General features: G+C 37.9%; 1 protein-coding gene across 1 annotated transcript; it reads left to right on the top strand.

Moving 5' to 3' along the window:
* Window positions 1-1,683: 1,683 nt before the first annotated feature.
* LOC140343489 (uncharacterized) lies at window positions 1,684-24,901 on the top strand. Its single transcript, XM_072430174.1, has 19 exons — window positions 1,684-1,755; window positions 13,038-13,067; window positions 14,426-14,455; window positions 15,266-15,298; window positions 15,471-15,503; window positions 15,692-15,724; window positions 15,897-15,929; window positions 16,653-16,685; window positions 16,875-16,907; window positions 17,204-17,236; window positions 17,449-17,481; window positions 17,760-17,792; window positions 17,961-17,993; window positions 19,539-19,571; window positions 19,685-19,717; window positions 19,876-19,908; window positions 21,129-21,158; window positions 21,360-21,490; window positions 21,959-24,901. The coding sequence occupies exons 1-19, from the start codon at window positions 1,692-1,694 to the stop codon at window positions 21,968-21,970; spliced, it is 726 nt and encodes a 241-aa protein (XP_072286275.1). The 5' UTR covers window positions 1,684-1,691; the 3' UTR covers window positions 21,971-24,901.
* The last annotated feature ends 881 nt before the right edge of the window (window positions 24,902-25,782 follow it).

Genomic DNA, 25,782 nt, shown 5'->3' with positions numbered 1-25,782 from the left:
CCAGGGTTCATCCAGAGGTTCCTAGGGTGCCTTTTAGGTTAGTTTAACGGACATCATTTAACATTTTGGCTATCTGTAATGGTGAAATCTTCCCACCACACTAATATACTGTGAACTATAGATATAGAAATTATAGAAGGGGTTTCTTGAGACATGAAAGTTATTTCAAGAGTTTCCCCATGGTAAAATTGTTGAGAAACACTAAATCAATAAAGCAGTGAATCTGACATTCACCAAACATTCTCTGGTGGAGAGAATGTTCCAGGTTCATGAATAATTGATTGCTGACTGTGGTGCTAATAATGAACTCCTTCTTGAAATGATAATGTCTTTGTTGTCGCTGACTTGATTTATTCTTGTGTCAATTTCCTAGAAAAAAAATATGCAAATCAGAAGATGCTTGGCCAAACCCAGTAAGTCAAGCTGTGAATCTTTATGTTTCCCATAACAGCTAGCTAATTAGTATGTGCAGAGTAATAGTTCTATAATGCCAGCCTACAAATTTCATTCATCACAAGTTTCTTTTTAATATTCAGATTCATGCTCATTTAGGGCAATGATACAAGTTCTTGCAGAGCTCAAATTTCAAATTCCTCTGTGAAGGCAGAAAAGCTCAAATCAAAGTCAGAATTGATTCAGACCCCCTTTACAGACAAGGGTTTTAACCTTATGCATAACTAACAATAAAGTTTTGGTTTGACTTAAACCATTTTGGCTCATTTTATTCCAAGCATAAACACAAATTAATTAGGTCAACATATTGAAAATGAATAACCCATCCTATAGTGCAAAACTAAGCACAAGACCCCTTTTTTAGAGCATCAACCCCCAATGTACAATGTGTTGGACTACAACCCAGGTGTGTTTAACATAAATGGAACTGCAATGGGCTGGTTTATTAGCAATTCCCAAAACTAGAAAGGGTAAACTCTCATGGGGGAACCTGGGTAATTCAGTAAACCTGGATTGGATCTTGTCCAAGATTTGAAGCTTTTGTCAACTAAAAGCAAATGATTTTCAATAAATCCATTCCAAGTTTGTTGGATTAACCTGGTTTTCCCATGATAGTTTATATTATCCGGTCTTGGGGAACTTTAATAAATCAGACCTTTTGTGTGCATTAATGCATAGGTGTCAATGAGCCCTAAAGCTTAGTGAGTGAAGTCTAGCATGACTTGGTGTTGTATCACCCAGGTTCTCCCATTATAGCTTATCTTTAGACTATCATGGGAGAACCCAGGTAATTCAGCAAACCTGGAATGGATCTGGTCCAGGATTTAAAGCTTTTGTCAACTAATAGCAAATGATTTTTAAGAAATCCATTCCAAGTTTGTTGGGTTACCCATGATAGTTTATCTTCTCTGGTCTTGGAGAGCTTTCATAAATCATACCCATTATGTGCATCAATGCATTGATCTCAATAGAAAGCTTAGTGAATAGAGTCTAGCATGATCTCCCTAAAACTCCAGGTCCAACCCTAAGTGTTCTAATAATAATGACAAATCCTCTAATCATACAGAATTTCAATGAGATAACTCTGTGATGACACAGGATACAATTAGGCAAGGATTCTAGAGGTTTTAGCCAAGAAAGGTGTGTTTCAGAAGCTTTAAATAAGAGCACAAAGGAACCATAAAGCATAATTACCATTTCTCTCTTCAAACAAAGACACACATCTTACGAAAGGCAGGATGAGGTACCCAGGGATGATATCCGTAGCATTGATGCTGTCACTTCTCTGCCTCTTTGCACCAGGTGAGCTGGATGGGAAGCTGGGATACATAGCAGCTGCTGAAAGCTATTACAAGCATGTAATGTAATATAAAGTACTTGATATTTAGCTCACTAATAATTAATATCTTAAAAATGATATAAAAAAACAGAATACCAAATATTATCATATCTCTTTTGTACTATACATTTTACTTTACTTTTAAACAACATTATACATTGCTCTATGTACTGTATAATGACAAGAAGTCATACATTTCATGGAACAATGTCTGATGTTCTTGCGAACTTATTGCACTTCAGTGTTCTCCCCAACGCTTTCAGCCGGGTGCACCACCCGGGAATCCAGAAACCTCCTGCCTGTTTTTGGCTGGTTACATTAGAGAGGCCAATATCCACCTACAGCTTCTTGCATCTTGCCATCTTAGATTCACATTTATATCATTTATATTATCAGTGACTTGTTAATTGTTACTTGTTACTTGTTGTATTTGTGGAAGCATCATCGTCCCTTATATACAGCTCCAAAAAACCAAATGTCATTATGGCTGTTTCTCTGATTTCCCCCTAATATTTGCCTTTAGTCATTCATTTATTGATTTGTCAATCACATATTATTACATTATTAGAGTTATATGTTCATATCTAATTGGATCATTTTTACTATTACAATTTCTACCTTATTACATAGTATTATTTTGTACATAGATAAGACATGTTTGAACTCACTCTAATTGTACCTATTATAGTTTTATTGAAATTGGAAAAAGATTACCTGCTAGTGAAATCTTTTCCACCATTTATTAGCCTTCACAATTGATTCATTTTTTCATAATATTTGTATTGGTTTTGTCAATGCAAAACAGCCAGTGTGGGTGGATCTTGCTTGTGATGTATTTGGTTTTAAGAGGGGAGCAGGGCTTGAGGATTTTTTTTTTTTACATTTTGTTTGTAAAAGATGATTTTTTAAAAATGCTGTACTATCAACTTTTTGCTTAGACAAATCCAGGTGAGGCTATTTTCGTTGGTTGAAAATAAGTGAAAATTATACTTTTGTGAATCTGGTTGAGGAAATGGATAGAGATATTGGAGATTGATGCCAAATTGGCCAGCAAAACAAAATACAAAATAAACTCCTATGTGTGTTATATGCCTCTCATTACAGCTATGCATTTATTACATGTATTTCCATAATATCAACTAGGATAAAGGGTGGTGTGTGCAGCCCCCAAAATGTGTTGGCTGCATATGGAAACATACATTCACCTTCTGACAATTATAACACACCCGGTAGGGATAATTCATGCCACTGCTATGATACGGAAATGAAGAAAGAGGGGCCACGTTTGTAGAGTAGATCAGGAGAGAAGCCTAGGGTGACAGCAAGGTAGGCAGATGTAGTCTGAAGAGTAAGCATTGACGCATGGGGTCGGATTTACTAAAGCTTTCCAAGACTAAAGAAGATAGACTATCATAGGGGGGAACCTGGATGATCAAGCAAACCTGGAATGGATTTCTTAAAAAATGTTTGCTATTAGTTCCAGACCTATTTCAAGTTTGCTGGATCACCCAGGTTCTCCCATGATAGACTTTTTTTCTCTAGTCTTGGAGAGCTTTAATAAATCAGGCCTACAAGGACAGTATGCATGTTGTTTGCAGGATCACTAGGTGAAATTAAAGGGAAAAAAAGCTTACAAAAAACGAATTAATGTAGCCCTCACATCTAAGAACTGGTACATACTACAATGTACAACATTTTTGTTACTGGATTTAGATGTATTTTAAATAGTGTGAACTAATATGTCCTTGTAAAACAGTGTGATATTCAAGATGGCAATAAGAAGGGTTATGTGTTCCCCTAAACCCAGAAAAAAAGTTTTTTTTGGGAAGGGAGGAGGGTTGAAAAAAACAACAGATAAAAGAAGCTATTGGACCATTTATTAGTTCCTCCTACTAATCTGCAGTATATCATAAATCACACTTTTGTGTGGATGGTAAATTCATATGCTATAAAAGAATATTATTTGACAGTTAGTCATTGCTTTGTTTTTCTACCACCTTCACAGAAAGAAAGCTAAGAGCAGGTTTGAAAATTTGTGGACTCCTACTAATAAGTCAGCTTTTAAGACTGCATTGTATTATGTCTTCCTGTCATACACATGTATACCCCATTGCCTGTATATGTATGTAACCCCCACGCACTGCTTCCCAATATTCCATCCCCATCTGCAGTTGCTGGCTATCAAGCTGGATGAGATTCTAAATTAACGCTCAGCAAGTGGCACCGTTCCAACACAAGCTATGTCTTAATTTGTGAACACTTAGCACTTTTACCTAATTAAGATAAGGATGATTACATTTGATTCTTCTACAACACTTTGTGCCTTTTGGCTTATAGTTTATACCTCATGCCTGTTACTAATATTGAAAGTAACTAGCAATAATTATAATTGTAGTTATGCTATACTTAAAGATAGCCTAAAGCTAAATTCATTTTAATTAAAGCCCAGCTCCATGCAATGATTATATATGCCCTATGGCCTCAACTATATCCAGAAACTGGATATCACTTGGGCCAATCTATTCAGTGAACTGGACCATTTGCTGATTCACTTCTACCACTGTAGTGAGGTGATGGGCCACCCGGGACGTCCCTGCCCTAAACATGTATGGTGGGGTAACACTCAATATAAAAATATATTTCTTTCTTATTTGGAAACTTAAATTAAAAGGGTCAGAGATCCTTACCCTGTATTCCCCTGTACAAGTATGACCCTTACTGAATCGTAATGCTGGGTAGCTCACACCAGCTTCTAGTTGGTAAGAGGAGGTTGGGGATGGTTGACTTGGTAGGCTGCCACTCTGCAAGTAGTGAACTGGCTAATGGTTCTTTAAATTACATTTTATCAGGAACAGGGGGAATCAAATATTAAAGTGGAGTAAATTAGAAGGTCTGCTTTGCTCTATTCTTTAATACCAATTAGGAGCTTTATCAAAATTGATACATTACAGTAAGGAAAAGTTGACATTTTTATACATAATGAAAGATTTGCTGTAGGACCACAGCTTGATTCTTCAGTTGATCCTCATGTAGGATCTATATTGGGATTTAAACAATACAAAGGATTTTTCCCACAACCGTCTCAGGCCTGATTGTCCCTTTAAAAGGACATATAGTGTTGGCAATTTTCCATTTTCCGCGTAGGAAATAGTGGATATCAGTGGTGTGTTTTTTGAGACACCTAAATCGCCACTTTCACCATAATCACTATTTTTTAAAAGTAGCATACACAGCCACAATTGAAGTGAATGTGCCACGTACGCTAATCCCAATTATGATGATCGGTTACTCTATTCAAGTGAATGGTCTGTCTTTTGCAACTTAAAATAATTATTGGACAGGCTAAAGTTTTGAGATTCTGATTGCAAGGGGGAAAAACTTGTCCCCATTTCTAAAAATATGGCTGAACTCCATGGGTTTGTCTCTTGGCCATTAGGAAAAAGAATTACTTATAATGATACGAATATGATAATAAAATACCATTTTTCTAATTTATTCAATGTGAATAATACAAATGGTAGAAGAGGGAGGATCCAGTTGAAATAGATCATCATTGCCAAAGAAGGTCTCCTACCTTAGCACAGTGTTTCTTGACTTTTTAACATAGGGAAACTCTTGAATAAACTTTGGTTTAGACTTTGGTGGTCATTGGGAAGAATTTATCTTACATTGCGGTCCATTGGGCAGAATGTCACCCTTGTCAGCCAAAAAAAAACATTGGTGTCACCAGAAGTACAAACTGCTTATTGCTCAAGGAACCCTTATCAACAAGTCCCCGTTCATCACCTTTAGTGCCCGGACATTGTAGTAGAACTGCAGATTACCTCTGCAATTCCACTTCGATCTTTGGGCACTATAGGTGATGAATAAGGACTTGTCCCAATTCATTACCTGTAGTGCCCTGTATTCTTGGATTGAGAAACTCTATTCAAGAATACATGGTAGTAGCACAGCACGGCAACTCTATCCAACAACACAAGGCACTACAGGTGATGAATGGGGACAAGCCCGGACATTGTAGTAGAACTGCAGAGGTCTGCAGTTCAGTTTTCCATGTGACGTCACAATGGAGCTGAACTGAAGATTACCTCTGCAGTTCCACTACGATCTCCGGGCACATCAGGTGAAGAATGGGGACATTCATCACCTATAGTGCCCGGAGATCCCACAATGACAGGAGAATTCCCACAGCTGCACAGCCGGGGGAATCATAATGTCATTGTGGGAAAACCTTGAACAAAAAAAAAAAAGTTAGTTAAAAAAACACAAACATTCAATAAATTACTTGTATGTTTTTTACATTATGTTTTTTTTTTTTAAACACATTTTTTCCCCAAATTTTTACCGTTGAATCCTGTGTTTTTCGGATCGGGTCTATCCAAATTTGAACAGTTATATTTCAAACAACAAAACTAATAAAATTTGTGTATGTCCGTACCTTATTTACACTTCTTTATCTAAATGTAAATCCATCCCTACATAATTTTTTTTTGCTCCTCAGCTGGTTACTTTGCTATACTTTTAACAACTTTATTTTATATATCTCTTTATCTTTCATCGTCAGAGTTGCATATATTATGACAGTTACAATATGAAACATGTATAGGGTGTGTTGTAATTACATGCAGATTGTATGATATGACCTACATACATAAATACATCTTTAAAGTATATCTAAAAATGTTTTTTCATTTTGGATAGAGTAGGCTGTAATTAAAATGAATTTACATTTTCCCTGTTGGAAATAAAACCTTTCATTTTCTGTTCCATATGTAAAAGGAAAGGTAAATGTGTCTATTGGATAAGTTCCCCAATATTTCTAATTGGTGACAACTCTAAATTCCCTCACTTTCAGTCCTGGTGACAATAAAACTCAAGATAAATGAAGATGGTTATATTCTCCCCGGCACTTCAAAGATTGTAACCCTTACCTGTGCTAGCCAAAACTGTAAAAAATGTAATAAAATACTAAACTATACAAATAATGCATATACTTTGCTCGAAAATTAAGGGAACGGTCAATCAACACACTATAACACAAAGTCAGTTGGTCCTCTAGGATATCATTCTATACAGTTAGGGTAAGTGATTGTGAGTCACTTTTACCTGGCTTGGTGCAAATGAAAGGAACAACAGGTGAACAGGAGGGGAATGGGAAAGGGAATGGTCTTCCTAAAGACTTTTTATCTCTCCTGACTAATTTTGCATCCATCTTGCATTATCCGGGTGCCCTTGTCACTACTGGTACCTACAGCCAACTTAGGTGGCAAGGGTAGTCCAGATCCTCCAGGATGGCACACCCATCTGTCAAAGAAGTTTTGCTTTGTCTCCCTGCTGAGTCTTAAGGGCATAGAGGGGATACCAGGAGATGGGCTTTACACATAGAGAACAGGAAGGGGCCATGGAATGGCAACAACTCAGCAGCAGGCCCAATATCTGTGTAATTGTACACATAGGAACAGGAGGAGCATTGCCAGAGTCCTACAAAATTATCTCCAGTGGGTCAAGTGTGTACATGTTTAGGACCAAACTGCCAGAAACAGATCACATGAGAGTGGAATGGAGCCCAATGTCCTTCAGTTGAATCTGTGCCTACAGCCCACCACAGTGCTAATGTATTGGCTTTTTCCAGGAAACAGCAGAGTTTGCAGGTTTGCCATTTGCACATACTTTTTGCAGATAAGAGTAGCTTCACAATGAGTACATGTGATAGACATGAAAGCGTTTGGGGATGCCATGGTGAATGTTATGCAGTCTACATATCATCTTTCATGATTGGTTTGCCAGTAGGTCATTGATGGCCTTGGGCACTTTGAGGGCCAAACAGACCTCCATATGCTAGCTAATGGTACCCACTCTGCTGTTTGGTACTGGGATGACCCATTGTTCATAGGTGCACTTGGGCCTGAGTTCCTCCTGGTACAGGACCATGTACAGCCATTTGTGGTCCATGAGTGAAAAGCTGTTCCCCAGACCCTGGATTCCGAATTCTCCAGACCTGGATGCACCTACCTGCATCCTGTGTCTGCACATTGTCTTTTTGAATATTATTTGTTGTTATACTGGTATTTTTTATATTTTATTTTTTTATTATCACATGTAATAGTAGAGAGATAAATAGCAATAGGTACTGTTTAGACATCAGAGATCAACATTATCTACATACTCAAGCAAAAGGTATCGTAAAAACAAAAAAAAAGTTAAATAAAACCTAAAGTAAAACCCAATGCCCTGTACACCTGCATGTTTGGCTCCCATGTTTTACCAAACATACATTAAAGTGTGATATTTTATGCTTTGACCTGCATTATGTTAAGGCAGCCAATTCATTTAGAAAAAGAGACCTGTCCCTGGTATTTACCCACACATTGTTGTATTAAGGGGCTGCAATGCCGGTCTGTTGGCACCTATGGCATTGTGCATTGGGGAGCGGTTGTATAGAACTGATAACACAACATCACAGAGTGTTGTAAGTTTCCTTGTATTGCAGTAGGGCTTATATGAGATTCAAAAAAAGGTAAATAAACAATAATAAATTATTAAAGGTATCCTAATAAAGGTAAAAAATAAAGGTAATAAATCATCCTAATATAATATTACATGGATATATAACTGTTGTTGTGTAAGCTTACATTAATAATTGTACATGAAAGCAATGCACTGAAGTTGATTAACTAGTTCTCTCAGCAGTCTTAAATTATGTGAAACACCACAGGGCCAGTGATGTCGACTTTGGGTCACGTGAGGGATCCAACCTTTTTCTTGTTCAATGAATGTGGTTTGGTAATCCTGGCATGTGCATGTATGTGAAAGATACATTTCAGTAATAGGTGTGTGTTGGGTGTTTAGAGAAACAAAAATAAATATGACCTATTTCAGTCAGTATGAGAGCATTGTTCTCCTTCGTATTTTGTTAATTTCCTGATGACCAACAGCAAAACGATTAGGAAGTACTTAAAATACCAACCTACCGCATCAATTATTGTTGCAAAAATCTTAACATTTCTAAAGCATAAGTCAAGCCACCAAAATTGAGAACTTAGTTCGGTTCACTGATCCCCACTGTGCGTAATAAGGAAGTATTAAGGAAGTACTTAGAATTCCAACCTACCTTATCAATTATTGTTGCACAAATCTTTAAATTTCTAAAGCATAATTCAACCCACCAAAATTGAGAATTTAGGTTGGTTCACTGATCCCCACTGTGCGTATTAAAAGTCTATTATTAACATTATTATAATTATTATTATTAGCCACCTGTGCGTTACACTGAGGTCTAGATTTCTGTTCCAAAAGCGTCACAGGTTTTCATGAAATTTTTTTTTAAATTGTAGACCTGTAACTTACAGAAATATGTCCGAACAGGGTTCTAGTAGATATCATGAATATAAAAAATGTTTGAAACACACAATCATGTAAAAAAAAAATTTCTTTTATTAAATCTAAATAAGACACAAAAAATCAGCTTAAACAAGAATACATAAATAAATGAAAAATACTGAAAATGCGATAATTCGGTATACTGTATAGTAATATATTTTTCTAAAACACCTCCCTAGTGTCCAACGTCACATACCTATAGACAAAACCACATAAATATATTTTCTATTATTTTGTATTGGATTGGATACGGGAGTTTGTATCCAATCCAATACAAAATATGAATTTGAATTGCCAAGTTATTTACTTTTACTTTTTTTTTTTTTTATTATTATTTTGTATTGGATTGGATACGGGAGTTTGTATTCCATCCAATACAAAATGAGCGTTTGAATTTACCAGTTATGTACTTTGTATTATTTTATATTATTTTGTATTGGATTGGATACTGGAGTTTGTATTCAATCCAATACAAAATGTGTTTGAATGAGTTTGAATTTGAATTTCCCGCACACGCGCCGACGTCATCGCCGAGGGACACGCACGCAGGGAGAAGCCGGCCGGCTTTCTTTTCCCCGCCGGCCAGCTTCTTGTCTTAGAAGGCACCCGACGCTGGAAGGGGAACGACGCTGGATGATCAGCGGGACCAGGTAAGAAGCCGGCTGGCATCTTCTTCTCCGCCGGCCGGCATCTTCTTCTCCGGCTTCTTACCTGGTCCCGCTGGTTCTCGGAGAAGGCACCCGACGCTGGAGAGGGAGATCGACGCTGGAGGACGACGCTGGAACACGAACACGACGCTGGATGAGCACAGCGGGACCAGGTAAGTGATGATTTTAATATAGGGAGAAAAGTTCGGGGTTATCGAAAATAGTAACTTTTTTTAGCCCGTACCAAGGTCGGGCTTATCGGTCAGGTGGTTAAACATTATTAATTAATATTAAACAGGCTTTATATAGTGCCAACATATTACACAGCAATGTACATTAAATAGGCGCTGCAAATGACAGACAGATACAGACAGTGGCACAAAAGGAGGAGAGGACCCTGCCCCGAAGAGCTTACAATCAAGGACGTGGGGGAAGTATTACACAATAGGAGGGAGGTATGGAAAGTTTATACATTTAAACAAAAAATTGCAAAAGTATAATTTTTTAATTATTACTAATTATTAAACAGCTAAAAATACATTTTGAAATATTATTGAATTATTTTATATACTATAATTGTATCCGAGCATTGCAGTGGCTTCAGTAACATTTGTACTGCCTTCAAGAGGCTGGATTTCTTTTTTACATATTAGTTGATAAATAATTCCTAATCTGTCAATAAATCCCTAAAGCCAGCATGTGGTTTTTGATCATCAGTGATTGGCCTGTGTTGGTAGCTTTGGAAATCCAAGTTTTTGGGAAATCCTCAGATCCCTTCCTCAGTCTTTATAAAAGTCCGAAAATTGTTCTGAAACCCACATTATACAAGGATGGCCATTTGAAATAATAAAAGTGAGCAACAAATACTTATGTATTTAAGAGATAAAATTAATACATTCAATTGTTCATTAAACACTTGGTGGGTCAGCTAAGAATTCAGTGAAACTTCAGGGATTGGAATATAAGAAAGTGAGTTTGAGTGGGTACATTATGCACCCCCATGCTCGCCCCGGTGCTATACACTGTAGCAAGCACTGCAATGCAGTGATCATTTACTGAAACTTTGCAGATTTTCACTTAAGCAGCTGCTGCAGATCTTACATTTCTTCTTTTAATAAAATGTATTCCAAAAGGTCCAAATAAAAATTGGGATCCACACACATTAGGAACTAGTCATGATTAGCTTTATGAATTTATGGATTTCCATACATTTTTAGGAGGAAAAAATCACCTCCAATACACAATATTGTGATGTTACAGGAAGCACATTAAAACAATGGCCCATGTCCTGAACATGCAGGCGTTTCTTTTAAAGTAAATTCCCACCCATCTGCATACGTAGAGTCTGCCAGAAGGTGCAGATGTGCATATGAACTTTCATAGTGCCAAATGTAGCGGGTGGAGACCGGCAGAATTCAATGGTTTGGGGTGGGTCAGACCTGCGGGGCTTTTATATCTCATAGCAGACACATAGGAGGATACCACAACAGTTACACCCTGGTTGGGAAGCAATGTTAAATATATGAAAATCTGATCACTAAAATTTCATATATGTCATAACATGATCATGTATTTAAAAAGTCATTCAAAAAATGTAAAATCTCCAGTTATTAGTAAAGCCAGTCAGACAAGGCGCTTTTGGGTGAGACTTTAATAGACGTGAAAAGTATAAAAGGTCATATAGTGGTTGCTTTGTGACCCATGTTGAGGGGATTTTGCTCCATGTTCTTCTGACAGCCCTTGACTGTAGCAATGGGTCAAGTCACAAACAGTAATAATATCAGGATGAAGATTTTAAAGCTTCCCTTTTACTGGAAGAATTGGCACCTAATTTATATAGAACAATTTATAAAGATGTGTCGGGTAAATAACTGATGACTACTTCTTTGTTACCCTGATTTTATAATCTTATAACAATATTTATAATGCCACATTTATGCTAAAGCTTTCGGACTTTCAATGGTGGAACCTTTTATATCAGCTTTTCTGAACATTTTTACCCCTACTGAAGCCAATATATTGGGGGTCAGTGGGGAAAATAGCCTCCTAAATTGGTGGCCAGTGGAACGAAAGCCCACTACAATGGTACCAATAATACCACCTTTACATACAACTAAAAACATAATTAAAGCCACGGAGCTGGGTCTACTAAATGATGAAAACTCCAGAACCATGTAGCTATTATCCATTAGGTTGTCAATCATCCACAGTTAAGGAAACCCTTAGCAACCTGTTGTAGAACCCTGTGGTTCCATGATCCTAGTTCAGGAAAAACAACACTGATCTCCTTTGTGGCCTATACAATTGGCCACTATTAAATGACAAACATTATTTGGGGATCTGTAAGCTGGCAATCATGCAGTGATAGTAGTTTTACCATTGGTGTAGTATTCAAACATTTGTAAGCTGTCTAATTTTAATGTTTGTGTTCATCAAGATGTCTGATAGTCTGACAGTTTCATGCATCCAGAGACATGGATGGAACATTTAGTACTACATTTGGTAGTAATTTGACCTTGACATCAAAAAGTCTGAACACTTAGGACCATTTCAGACTTGTGGTGGACCTCAACATTCTACTGCAGGCTGGCACTGCTAGCACCTAAAGTGGAATATGACATGTCTCTTCCAGTCGTGTGGTTGCTTTTCCTTTTCTGGAACACCTCAACCCCCTTACAACAAAGGGGTTGTCAAACTCTGCAGGTTGACATCATAGTAGTCGAAGAGGGGCAGCTAAGAGCAGCTAACAGTGTAGTCTTCAACCACACGTCTGAAAGGGGCCTTAACTCTTCCCATAGCCTACACCACCACTCCATTCAAGCCAAAATCTTCTAGGAAACAATACTTCTGGAATTGTCAATCTCTATTGTCTACTGAAGTGCCCACTGCTTCCTTCTAGCAAATACTACTTCCCTGCAGGATACCAAGGTGATGGAGGACCAGGAAAAGCAAAACTCCCAATGGTGTTGGTTTACCTAAAAGTGTTCTGGTGGCACAAAATGTTCAGCAATTGAGACAAAACTAAATATTTCCACCTATTAAACTATCTAACAAATATGTCTCTTCATCTACATTTAGCCCTGGCCAATAAGTTGGCAATATTCTATCTATCTAATCATCAATTTCCTAATTCTTTATCTTATCTTTATCTTCCTAATTCTTTATCTTCTTTTTCATTCAGTACCATTAATTTTATATTTTAATTCATTGTCCAACAGGTACATGCCAAATTATCACTACAGCAGGAGGTCAGTAAACTGCATCTATCTATCTATCTATCTATCTATCTATCTATCTATCTATCTATCTATCTATCTGTCTTTTTTACTATCCATCTTTTTATACAGTACTATTAAATTCCTAGTTGTATTTATTATCTATCTATCTACCACAGTCATATATGAGGTGGAATCTTCCAAATCTCCTTTGCCACAACCAGAAGTTTATTGGGTTGGCTCCCATACAGTATTTCAAAGAGTGAGAACCCTATAGAATGGAACACGTTAGGGAAGGGTAGAAGCTAGTCCCAGTTTCTCCAGTATTGGTCCACCACTTTTTTTTTGTAAACCCCTTGAGGGTTTTATTGAAACCTCTCATTTTGGTCATCTTTTTGGGGATGGTTAATAGAGGTGTGTAACTGCTTGATCATGAAGAATTTTCACAGCTCCCTCATCCTCTTGGACATAAAAAGGCCCCCCGACCCATCAGGATCTCCTTTGGAATTCCTAAATGGGTGAACATGGTAAAAAGCTCATGGGCTTTTTGACAAGGTGTTCTTTAAGGCGATGGCCTCAAGATACCAGGTGGGGTAGTCCATGACTACCAATATGTATTGATATAACTAGTGGCCCTACCAAGTCCATTGCAATATGCTCAAAAGGTACCTGGAAACTGGACCAACAGGATGTGGAAATGAGGCATCAGGGCTCAAATCTGACAGCTGAGGCAGGATTTACAAAAGCTCTTTATATCAGCATGCACCCCCGGGAAAAAGAACCGCTGTAAAACACAGGCCAGGGGTGAGAATTGATTGAGATTGAGCACAGTTGTCCTGAATGGATGGGGCACCACATAAATTCCTCAATCTCTCCCCGTATCATATCGACATGTATCAGCTCTACATTAGGAGCTTTTGTGAGTCCTGCCCCAACTGTCAGATTTCAGCACTGATGCCCGATCCCCACATTCTGTTGGTCCAATTACCAGTAAATGAGGTACAACATGCTATTACATACAACCTGGTCAGGAGACACACTTTCTGCCCAGGACCCACTGGGTTCCCATTATTTAACTAACATTGTCCTACTCCGTAGTGAGCATTGGGTCCCTTAGCTGGGCGGTGTCGATGTTGTCAAGAGACACCATTAGCTCTTTGGATGCTAGATTCCTTGGTGGTCTCTGTAGGCACTTCTGGATCAACAGCTATCACAGCTAAGGAAAATGGCACATATTCATCTTACTCATTCTCAGTAGCATTTACAACAACATCAGATTTCACATACTCTTTTCTAAATATCTATCTATCTATTTATCTGTTCATTTGTATATGCTTGATCTTTTTTAATGCATCATCATCAAATTCTTACCTCGATTTATTATCCCACAGGTACAAGCCCAACTACTTCTGCAACAAGAGGTCAGTAAACATATTTATACAGTCTATCCGGCCCCAAGCAATAAATAGTGATTGAGTATCGAACCAAATATCTTGATGGAATACATTGAAACCTATGGCTGCTGATATTTGCAAAGCTCCAAAGCATATTTCAGCAAAGGACAGCAGGGAACTATATCGTACAAAGCTCATTTTGTGGGCAATAGTTAGTAAGTGGAATGACTCAGTTCCCAGGAACTAACTTAAGTTGGATTCTTCAGACTCTATCAAGGAAACTTTGGTCAACTTTAGATTGTTATGCAATATCATTTACATGAGAATCAATTATTTTGCCACAACTACCTATATCTGTCCATCAATCTTTCTCCAACTTATTTCTCTACCAATTAACCTGGGCTGGTGCCTAGAAAAATCAGAGATAGACTTGTTCAGAAGAGCTTCCAGGGGACTTCATGGGGTTACAAATGAGATTATAGACTCTGATCCATATTTTCTCTGCTCATAGATAGGACTTCCAGATTTAGATCATAGTTCCATCCTATGCAGTCAATTTCTAAAACAGTACAGGGAATATCCCGGGAAAAACTGTGCTTTCTTGTTCTTTCTTTCTTTTTTTTCTTTCTTTCACTCTTTTTTCTCTCTTTTTCTTTTTCTTTCTTTATTGAGAGAGCGCTTCACAAAGCAGGCCCATATTTTCTCTCCACACTTTTTCAGCAATTGCTGTGCCCAACTCTTCCTTCCAATGCTGCAAATAATTACTTCTTTCTTGTGCTTTGAACATTTTCTTGCAATCCCAATGCCGTCCTTTAAAAATTAGTTATTTTTTCACAGCAACTACGAACGCAACTACCCCTGCAACAGGAGGTAAGAAAACACAGCAGAGATCTCTCTGTCTTTCTACTTATTATCTATATGGCTATCTACATCCAGCTCTTTTTAGGATTCATTCTTTATATTCATTTGTTTATACTCCAGTTTTTTAACATTTTCATGCATTATCATTACAATCTTATGAGAATAAATTCTTTTTCCACAGCTACAACGAACGCAACTAGCCCTGCAACCGGAGGTAAGTAATCACAGCAATCTTCTACCTGTCTTTGTACATATTATCTATCAATCCATCTACTGTACATCCAGCTCTTTTCAGTATTTTCTTTCTTTCTTTTTCTCTTTTAATTTATTTGTGCTCCATCCTTTGAGCATTTTTCATGCATTATTATTACCACCCTATGAGAATGAATTCTTTTTCCACAGTTACAACAAACACAACAACCCCTGCAACAGGAGGTAAGTAATCACAGTAGACTTCTATGTATCTTTCTACTTATTATCTATCCGGCTATCTACATCTAGCTCTTTTTAAGATTCATTCTTTCTAGTCATTTGATTATGCTCCAGCTTTTGAACATTTTCATACATTATTATTACCATCTTATGATAATTAATTATTTTTTCACAGCTACAACGAACGCAACTAGCCCTGCAACAGGCGGTAAGTAATCACAGCAGGTGTCTATCAGTCATTCTACTTATTATCTATATAGCTATCTACAATAATATATTAGGGTTTCTTTGCCCTGTTAACCCTAGTAGTGCCACATCACAAATATTCAATAAAGAGACAATATATACAATATTCAATTGATTGACACGTATATAAATATATATATATATATATATATATATATTAGTTACAATACTTGGTTCTGTTCACCATCTAAAACTTCTGAGGAAGTGTAAATACATCCAGGAAACGCTTTAAGTGAAATTAGAGAATGGTACTATAAAATATGTGAACCAATTGCTTTGATAGTAAATTCATTTGGAACAACCTTTCTATGTGGATGAAAAATAATTTTACCAAAGTTTTTATGTGTTGTTATATGATGTGTTTTAGTTTATATGTTTTTGTGGATAAATATTTTTGAAATAAGATGTATTAATTTTAAAAAGTTAAATGTTCTTGTTTGAAGATGGATGCCTTAAAAATCCTACACACAACCCACATTAAGTGGTGTATATTGTCTCTATACGGCTATCTACATTCAGCTCCTTCCTTTCCTCTTCCTCTTGCCCATATTTTCTACCTATACTTCATCAGCAATACCTGTGCCCAACTTCTTTCCAACACTGCATATCATCAATTATTTCTTGCTCTTTGAACAGTTTGGTCCAGTATCATTACCATCTTATGAGAATTATTTCTTTTTCACAGCTACAACTAATGGCACTACCCCTGCCACAGGAGGTAAGTAATCATGGCAAACTTCTACCTGTCTTTCTACCTTTTACTGTAACTATTTATCTATTCTAAATGCAGCTCTTTTCAGTGTTTCCATTTATTTTATTATTCTTTTCATTTATTAATGCTAAATCTTTTGAGCAATTTGATGCAGTAGCATTACCATCTTATAATAATTAATTTTTTTTTTCACAGCTACAACAAATGCAACCACCCCTGCAACCGGAGGTAAGTAAACACAGCAGGCATCTATTTCTTCTTTCTACCTATTATCTATCTGGCTATGTACATCCAGCTCCTTCCATTCAGTTCCCTTGTTTCTTTCATTTGTAGGAGTTTTCCAAAGTAGAAATGTTAAGAGAGCAGTTCACAATGGAGGCTCATTATTTTTTCCAACACTCCATCAGCAATAGCTATGCCCAACTCTTCCTTCCAATGCTGCAAATAATTACTTCTTTCTTGTGCTTTGACCATTTTCTTGCAATACCAATGCCATCATATAAGAATTTAATATTTTTTCACAGCTACAACAAATGCAACTACCCCTGCAACAGGAGGTAAGAAAACACAGCAGGGATCTCTCTGTCTTTCTAATAATATTATTAACAGGATTTATATAGCACCAACAAATTACAATATTATCTATCTGGCTATCTACATCCAGCTCTTTTTAAGATTCATTATTTTTATCAATTGTTTATGCTTTAGTTTTTGAACATTTTCATGCATTATCAGTACAATCTTATGAGAATAAAATATTTTTCCACAGCTACAACGAACGCAACTACTCCTGCAACAGGAGGTAAGTAATCACAGCAATCTTTTACCTGTCTTTTTACATATTATCTACACCCAGCTCTTTTCAGTATTTTCTTTCTTTCTCTTTCTTTCTTTCTTTCTTTCTTTCTTTCTTTCTTTCTTTCTTTCTTTCTTTCTTTCTTTCTTTCTTCACTATGGAGGTCCACATTTCCTCCCATACTTCATCAGCAATTTCCAGCACTGCATGTAATAAGTTCTTTCTGCTGCTTTGAACATTTTCATGTGGTATCATTAACATGAAAATTAATTATTTTTCCACAGCTACAATGAACGCAACTACCCCTGCGACAGGAGGTAAGTAAACACAGAAGACTTTTATCTGTCTTTCCACTTATTATCTATCTATCTACATCTATCTCATTTCAGTATTCTTTCTTTCTTTCCATGTATTTATGCTACAGCTTTTGAACATTTTCATGCAGTATCATTATCATTTTATAAGACTAAATTATTCTTCCACAGCTACAACGAATGCAACTACCCCTGCAACAGGAGGTAATAAACACAGCAGATGTTTTTCTGTCTTTCTAACTACAGCACAACCTCAGTTATCCGGGACCCACAGAGAATGGCCAATTCCGGATAAGTGTAGTTTCCGGTTAATTGAGGTTTCTCAGCTCCACTCGGTCATTGGCTGAGAAAAGGGAAACCCTGATGAGGGCTCAAGCATCATTAGGGTTTCCCTTTTCTCAGCCATTCAGCACTAGACTTGAATGAGGAGACTTGTGCCCATTCACCTCTATTATTTATTAATATTATTATTAGTATTATTATTATTATTAAACAGGATTTATATAGCGCCAACATATTACGCAGCGCTGTACATTAAATAGGGATTGTAAATGACAGACTAATACAGACAGTGATACAGGAGGAGAGAACCCTGCCCCGAAGAGCTTACAATCTAGTAGGTGGGGGAATTTCACACACAAGATGGGAGATATGTAGTGTGGGAAGTAGTGATGGTTTCAAAAGACAGAAGAAGACGGGTAGGCAAGTTTGAAAAAATGGGTTTTGAGTGCTCTTTTAAATGAACAGAAAGTAGGAGCAAGCCGAATAGGACGAGGAAGACCATTCCAGAGAGTCCGGGCAGCTCTGGAGAAGTCTTGTATCCGTGCGTGTGATGAGGTTATGAGTGAGGAAGTCATTAGTAGGTCATTGGAGGAGCGGAGAGAGCGGCTGGGGGAGTATTTTTTTACCAGGTCAGAAATGTAAGTGGGACAATAACTGTGTAGGGATTGTAAGGCAAAGCACAGAAGCTTAAATTTGATTTTAAGGTGAAATGGAAGCCAATAGAGAGAACTACAAAGAGATGCAGCGGAAGAGGAGCGGTGGGAAGGATGGATGAGTCTGGCTGCAGCATTCATGATAGATTGTAGAGGAGAGAGTCGGGTTAGTGGAACACCAGCGAGAAGGTTGTTACAGTAGTCCAGACGGGAGATGATAAGAGCATGTACAAGGAGTTTGGTGGTCTCAGGGGACAGGTAGGGGTGGATTTTGGAGATGTTGCGCAGGTGAAAGTGACTGGACCTGGAAATGTTCTGAATATGGGGGGTAAATGAGAGGGCCGAGTCAAAGGTGACACCAAGACAATGTGCCTGAGGGGTGGGCCTCTAGTGCTGAATGGCTGAGAAAAGGGAAACCCTGATTCCCTTTTGTCAGCAAATGACGGAGCGGAGCAATGACCGGAGCTCTGCTCTGCTCTCCTGACAGCTCCGCTCCCCTAATCGAGGATGCAGAGCGCATGCCAAAGCTCCGCTATGGCTGCAGGAGCAATCAAGAAAGCAGAGCTGTCTGGTGCCGGTTATCTGAATTTTCCATTTATCTGAGTTCTGGATTTTATTGTGTTATCCATCTGTCTATCAACATCTATCTAAACAAGCACTTTACTATGGAGGCCCACATTTCCTCACATTTATCAGCAATAACTGTGCCCAACTCTTCCTCCCAGCGCTGCACATTATGAGTTTTTTCTTGCTCTTCGTACATTTTCATGCAGTGTCATTACCATCTCATGAGAATTATTCGTTTTTTCCACAGCTACAACAAATGCCACTAGCCCTGCAACAGGAGGTAAGTCTTTTTACCTACCATCTGTCTATCTACATTTAGTTTATTGATTCTTTCTTTTGAACATTTTCATGCATTATCATTGCCATCTTAAAAGAATAAATTATTTTTCACAGCTACAATGAACGCAACTACCCCTGCAACAGGAGGTAAGTAAACACAGCAGACACACCTTATTTTCTTTCTATTTTCTGTCTATTTTCATCCAGCTCTTTTTAGTATTTTCAGTATCGTTTCTTATTTTTCTATTCTCCTGTTTACTCTCCACCTCATTATATTCTTATGAATGTAAATTATTGTCCCACAGCTACAACAAATTCCACTGACTCTACAACCAGACGTAAGTAAACAGTTGACTTCTACCTTTCTACATGTAATCTATCCATCTATCTACAACCAGCATTTTTTACTGCAGTTAGATTCTTTCTTTCCTTTCTTGGGTTAGAGCTGAGGGTAGCCTTGGATGGTGGAGATCAGAGAGAGGGTTCTGAAGAGATGTGTCAAGGGTGAGGGTAATCCTGGGTGGTGGAGACATGTAACAGAGGTAGGGCAGACCAGAAAGAAGGTTCTGAAGAGATGTGTCAAGGGTGAGGGTAACCCTGGGTGGTGGAGACATGCATCAGAGGTGGGGTGGTTTAGAAGGAGGACTCCAAAGGCATATGTCAGAAGTAAGGGTAATCCTGAATAGTTGAGGCACGTATTAGAGGTGTGGCAAAGCCAGGTCATGGGTTCTGAAGGCATAAATTGGAGCAGAGGGTAGTCCTGAATGGTGGAGGCATGTAACAGAGGTAGGGCAGACCAGAAAGAAGGTTCTGAAGAGATGTGTCAAGGGTGAGGGTAACCCTGGGTGGTGGAGACATGCATCAGAGGTGGGGTGGTTTAGAAGGAGGACTCCTGAATAGTTGAGGCACGTATCAGAGGTGTGGCAAAGCAGGAAATGTGTTTGCCTGAAGGCATGAATTAGAGCCGAGGGTAGTCCTGGATGGTGGAGGCATGTAACAGAGGTGGGGCAGATCAGAGAGAGGGTTCTTAAGAGTGGTGTCAAGGGGGGGGGTAATCATGGATAGGGGGGAGACATGCATCAGAGGTGGCGCAGATCTGGGAGAGGATTCTCAAGGCATATGTCAGAGGTAAAGGTGATCCTGGTTGGTGAAGGCATGTACCAAAAGTGGGGCAAACCAGGGAAAAAATTCTGAAAGAATTTAATGGGGCTGGAGAAAAGGCAAGTATTAGAAGTAGAGTGCATCAGGAGGGGGACTTCGGAGGTATATGTCACAGTTGAAGGTGATTTAGGGCAGTGGAGGAATGTGTCAAAGGTAAGCACGAGCTGGGACAGTGGATACTTGTACAGTATAAGGGATAATGGTGCTGTGAGATGGCATTGGCATGTTTTCTTAGAGGAGCAGATCATGCAGATCAGGATTCTGGAGGCATTTTTTAGAGTTAAAAGTAAATGGGGATGGTGGAAGTGTGTATTAAAAGTGGAATAATTATTGAGGGACTGAAAGTAGCAATGTATTTGGTTCTAATTCATAACTCCTTCTCTTTATTCTACAACAGAGACCACCACAGGGAAAACAACCACTGCAGGTAATTTTATGTTTTTTTTACTGCTTTCAGATTATTTCACCTTTTTCTTATTTTTCATTTAGAAATTTAGTCCACCTGTGTATGGTTTTTCAGGCTTTTGGTAGATGTGGCTGAGTTGATTTTTCACTGCACAATATTTAAATTATCTGACTGATAGAAAAGAAAGCTGGCAGCTAATATTTATTTTTATTTCTTACACAGGGGCAGATACACAGAATGGGGGAAATCCTCAAGATTTTGGTTTAGAACCTTGGAAAGTGATTGTTATCAGTATCGCTGTTGAAGTTGGCGCATGTATGGTGACAATCGTTTGCTTCTTTATTTGTAGTCGTGTAAGTATACATAATATATACAAACCAAAGTCCTATTATCTTAGGAAAAATCAGCTGCTTTGTGCAATAAAGGATTCTGAACTTCAGCCTTACCTTCCATCTTGTATAGTTGCACAAGCTCTGTACTACAATTGCTTACTGAAATTTCAGTAAGCCTTCTACAATATGCTCATTTCTGGCTAATGACTATCTACATAATTTAGCTATTGTCGCCCCAGTCCTCCTATCCCTAGCCCACGTCTTTAATTCTTTAGATTTAGGTTCATTAATCATGGAGGCTCAACATCACATTACCACCACTTCCTGTTTTCAGATGTACAGGCTCATAAAATAAAAAAAATAGTTAGAAGATTGATAAATTCAATCTGCATAAACTAAGGGGCATTCCAAACCTAAAAAATTTGCAGAGATATTTCATTTAAAAAAATTTTTTGTAAATTTGTCATTTCTTTTATTTTTTATTTGCAGATGTTTTTTTAATGAGAAGATTCCTCTTAGAGCACAGCTTCCAGCAACACTTACACAAAGACAGAAGTCAGAAAAAGAATGTCGATATTGCTGTGATTTTTATGTGTTTTTTATTTCTTGTTAACCATCATTACCAATTATCCCATTACTGGGAAGGTAAACTACCTGACTATTCTCTATATCTCGTGAGAAATCCATTGGTGGGATGTCTGCATACCTACTGTATGAGGGGTTCTGTTAATTTTTCTACATTATGGAGAATTTGACTGGGAGAGATTAAAAGATTGAAAATACAAAGATGATCAAGAACTCCTAAAACCCCCAAGTGGACACATTTACAGATTTATGGAAGGCAAGCCTTGTTGTTGGGTGTACCCAAGATGTAAGAATTAGGTGGCTCGCTGACCTATTACAAAAGTAACACATTTGTGTGATATGACCCCTTAAACACTAAATTCTGAATTGTGGTCAGCTTTTATATATTGTATATACATATACCCCCTGGTACAATAAGGGCAATTTCAGACCCTCAGTAGACATAGCGTTCTCCCATGGGCTCATCTGTGATCGTGACATTACTTTAATTGGGGGAGGTTGGGAACCAATTTTTTGGGAAAATTGTAGTGTGGTTTCAAAAAGAGTCGTTTTTGGCCAAGCCCTAGTTGTTTGAAGATCTGCACCACAACAGCAACTGCATGCTACCCTGGTTACCCGTGGTGTATTTGCCTTCTCCTTGCTGTGTACATGGGAGCTACTCTTAGCACAGGTGTAAAAGAGTGTTAAGGGTCTAATTGTCATTGAGTCTAGAAGAGTAATTCCAAGAGATTGCTAGAGGTTTCTCAAACTGTGGCCGATAATGCCTGCATAGATCTGGTGGATATGCCATTTGGTGGAGCCAGCTGCATGACTTTTTTCGTGCTTTTTTTCCACTGGCCCTCAATAGATTGGATTTATCATGGGTTCCCTAAGATTTAAAACATTTTTAAGGGTTCCTCATGAGTAAAATGGTTGAAATAGGCTGGTCTAGGATAATGTAAGTGTGGAATATTTATCCTTTTCCTCTCTTCCATGGCAACCTCTACTCTTTCTTTTTACCACTGTGGATTGCAGACCCCCAATATCCCCATGTACAAGGCATGACCAATGGTACTGCACTGTAAATGAAGACAACAGCAAAAATGAAGCCTCGTAAATGGAAAAGAGGTGTGGTTTTGTAGAATAGGTTGGCCACATTGGCCCCATCGAGGAAGAAACATGAGGGTGAAAGTAAACATAATATACCCTCTAATAAACAAACATTGAACACTTAGAGTACTTGGGGGTGAACGCAGGCAGTATTTTCCTATGCGGAACATTGTTAACTCAAAAGTTAAAGTATGGGAACAATAAAATATGACATATATGCTGCAGTTTGACAACAGTAATTACAAAGCAGTGTTTCTTTTTTGTAAGTCTTTTCTGTACAATACCCATTGATTCTGCCAGTAGATGCCTATACTTTGCACAAAGGGGTGACAACTGGCCTGCAACACTGGGAACCGGTGGTGGCCAAATTAGGAAGGCTCCAGAAAGAGCAAAAACCAATCATGACCAATGATGTTTAATAAATATTTATTCCCATCACATAAAGCCATTTTTATATCTTCACCGCTTCTTTACCTCCTACCTGCCTAATGTGAACAGTATTTTACTTCATGCCATACATAGCAGTATACTCCTTATTTATGTCATTTCGTATCATATATATAAACCCTGTTTGTGACAAAGCAGATTTTCTATATATAATCCAGTTAGCAGTTATTAAGGATATCCCATCACTCTCTTTTTCTGATCTAATCAATTGATTAACAGCCATTTGATAGAACAGGGCCAAGTTTATCCAGATAATTCTGTTTGAAGTTGGCCTTTCACTCACCTATTCATTTGCCATTAGTTTAACATTTAAAGAACGTTAACAATATTTAATTTATTGTTTTTTTGTTATATTGTTATATTTGTCTTTTTTTCCCCTTTTTTGTGTATTTCATTGTTATTAATGAATTGTTGCATTCAATGTTTGTTACTTTTTTCTTTTGTAAAAATAAGCTAATGAGAGGGCATTTATTGGCAAAATATTTTGGGTAGTTGAAAGGAAATTTAAAAGCTATTTCACCTTTAGAAAGTAAATTCTGGGATAACCAAGTACTATCTACATGCAAGACATATTTGTATTCTTACATGAATCCTGGTGTACTTCTTAGAGACCTGTGTGAAACTTTATCTTTCTACAGGAACTTCCTGTAGTACAATCAATCACTGCTAATCTCTTACCTTGTGTATGGTGACTGGTCTTGTATCCGCCCCTTCCTGTAGTTTTTAGCCTGTAGTGGGTGGAGCTGCTGGTCTCCTCCAATGGCTCTGCTCTCTGCACAGACTCATATGCAGAACAGTGACATTTAAAGCTCTTTGCACATTTTGATTTTTTTCTATTGACTTTATGGTAAAATTTCAATAGAATCTCTTGATTTTTGCCCAAATTTGAGAGAATTGAAAATTCACATACAATATCACATACAGGATTTGTTTGTATGTAGAAGTATGTTTTGCAGTAATTATTTTTATCAAAAACAGCATTCAACAGTGTCAAAAGAACTCTTTTTAGGTGAGCAATTTTCTTGGAGTATTACTACATTCTGTGTAACATATTTATATATATTACTCTATTCTTAATTTATAATTGAATAATAATAAATGCAATATTAGATATAAGCATTCAGAGTTAAATATTTATTATTGTTGCATTGTATTTCCGCTGTAATAATCTTTGCATCCTTGCTGCGCCTGCTCTGTTGCTGAAGACCTTTCTCTGTGCCAGAAAGCAGAGGAACTTTTATTAATTTATACTATGTGATATGATTCCTTTATTTATATAGATGCGTCTCATTGGAAACAGTAATAAACGCTTTGAAATAACCTCAATGATCTGATTTTTAATTTCTTCATGACGTTTCGAGTGTCTGTCTATGTAAGGGGTTTCATTTCCAGGGCTAATTGCAAGCCTGGGTTTTCCTTGCTAGGTTGCACATTTTCAAGCAATATTCTCATACCGTATATACCCAAGTATAGGTCGACTTTTTCAACACCAAAAATGTGCTGAAATAGTCACCCTCGACTTATACTCCAGTCAGGCTCCCTGGCATTGTGACCCAGTGCTGTGACAGAGCTGAATTACCTTGTCCTATTGCTGCTGAAATACAGAAATACAGTGTACTTACCTTGCCTTGCCGCGGCAGCTTCTTCAGCCTGGGACCCAGGTGACGTTGCTGCTGGGCGGAACTTCAATACCGCACCGTGCACCGCCCTGTAGGAAGCCTGGAACAGAGCGGGCTGTGCTTTGGAGTATGTCCGCGTCCCTAGTGCGCGCAGAGAGCAGGGGGCGTGCGGTTATCACCCAGCAGGTGAGATTGCAATAAAAACAAAAAGACAGACATTCTTTAACTAAAATTACTGCTGGCAAACTCATCTTGGATGGATTTTTTATGAAGATAGGTTAAAGTGTATAGTGCATAGAGCTGAAAAGAAAAGTTATTTTGTTTAGCACATGTATACTTTTATAAGAAATATATGATACATACGGTACCTTACTTCACCTTTACAGCAACGAGGTGGAGAACTAAAGTGAAAGCAACACATACACAGACCTTTACATTAAGATATATGTGTTGTGATTGGTGAAACCCATGCTCCATGATACCAGGAAGTACTGGGTATCTGGTTCGGTTCCTGTTGCTAAAAGGAGGGGCAGAAGAGTGAACAAAATGCAGGTATATACAATGGTGGATTGG

Source organism: Pyxicephalus adspersus, chromosome Z (assembly GCF_032062135.1).
Source record: "Pyxicephalus adspersus chromosome Z, UCB_Pads_2.0, whole genome shotgun sequence".
Lineage (NCBI taxonomy): Eukaryota > Metazoa > Chordata > Amphibia > Anura > Pyxicephalidae > Pyxicephalus > Pyxicephalus adspersus.
The sequence above is the reverse complement of the archived record's forward strand: the minus strand, read 5'-3'. Positions and strand labels throughout refer to the sequence as shown.

What these genes read in the sequence shown, in the direction of transcription:
- LOC140343489 (XM_072430174.1), top strand. Translation starts at nt 1,692, where the DNA reads ATGAGGTACCCAGGGATGATATCCGTAGCATTGATGCTGTCACTTCTC. An exon ending in AATTATCACTACAGCAGGAG is followed by an intron (nt 13,068 to 14,425) that starts GTCAGTAAACTG and finishes ATTATCCCACAG; the next exon opens with GTACAAGCCCAACTACTTCT. An exon ending in AACCACCCCTGCAACCGGAG is followed by an intron (nt 16,908 to 17,203) that starts GTAAGTAAACAC and finishes ATTTTTTCACAG; the next exon opens with CTACAACAAATGCAACTACC.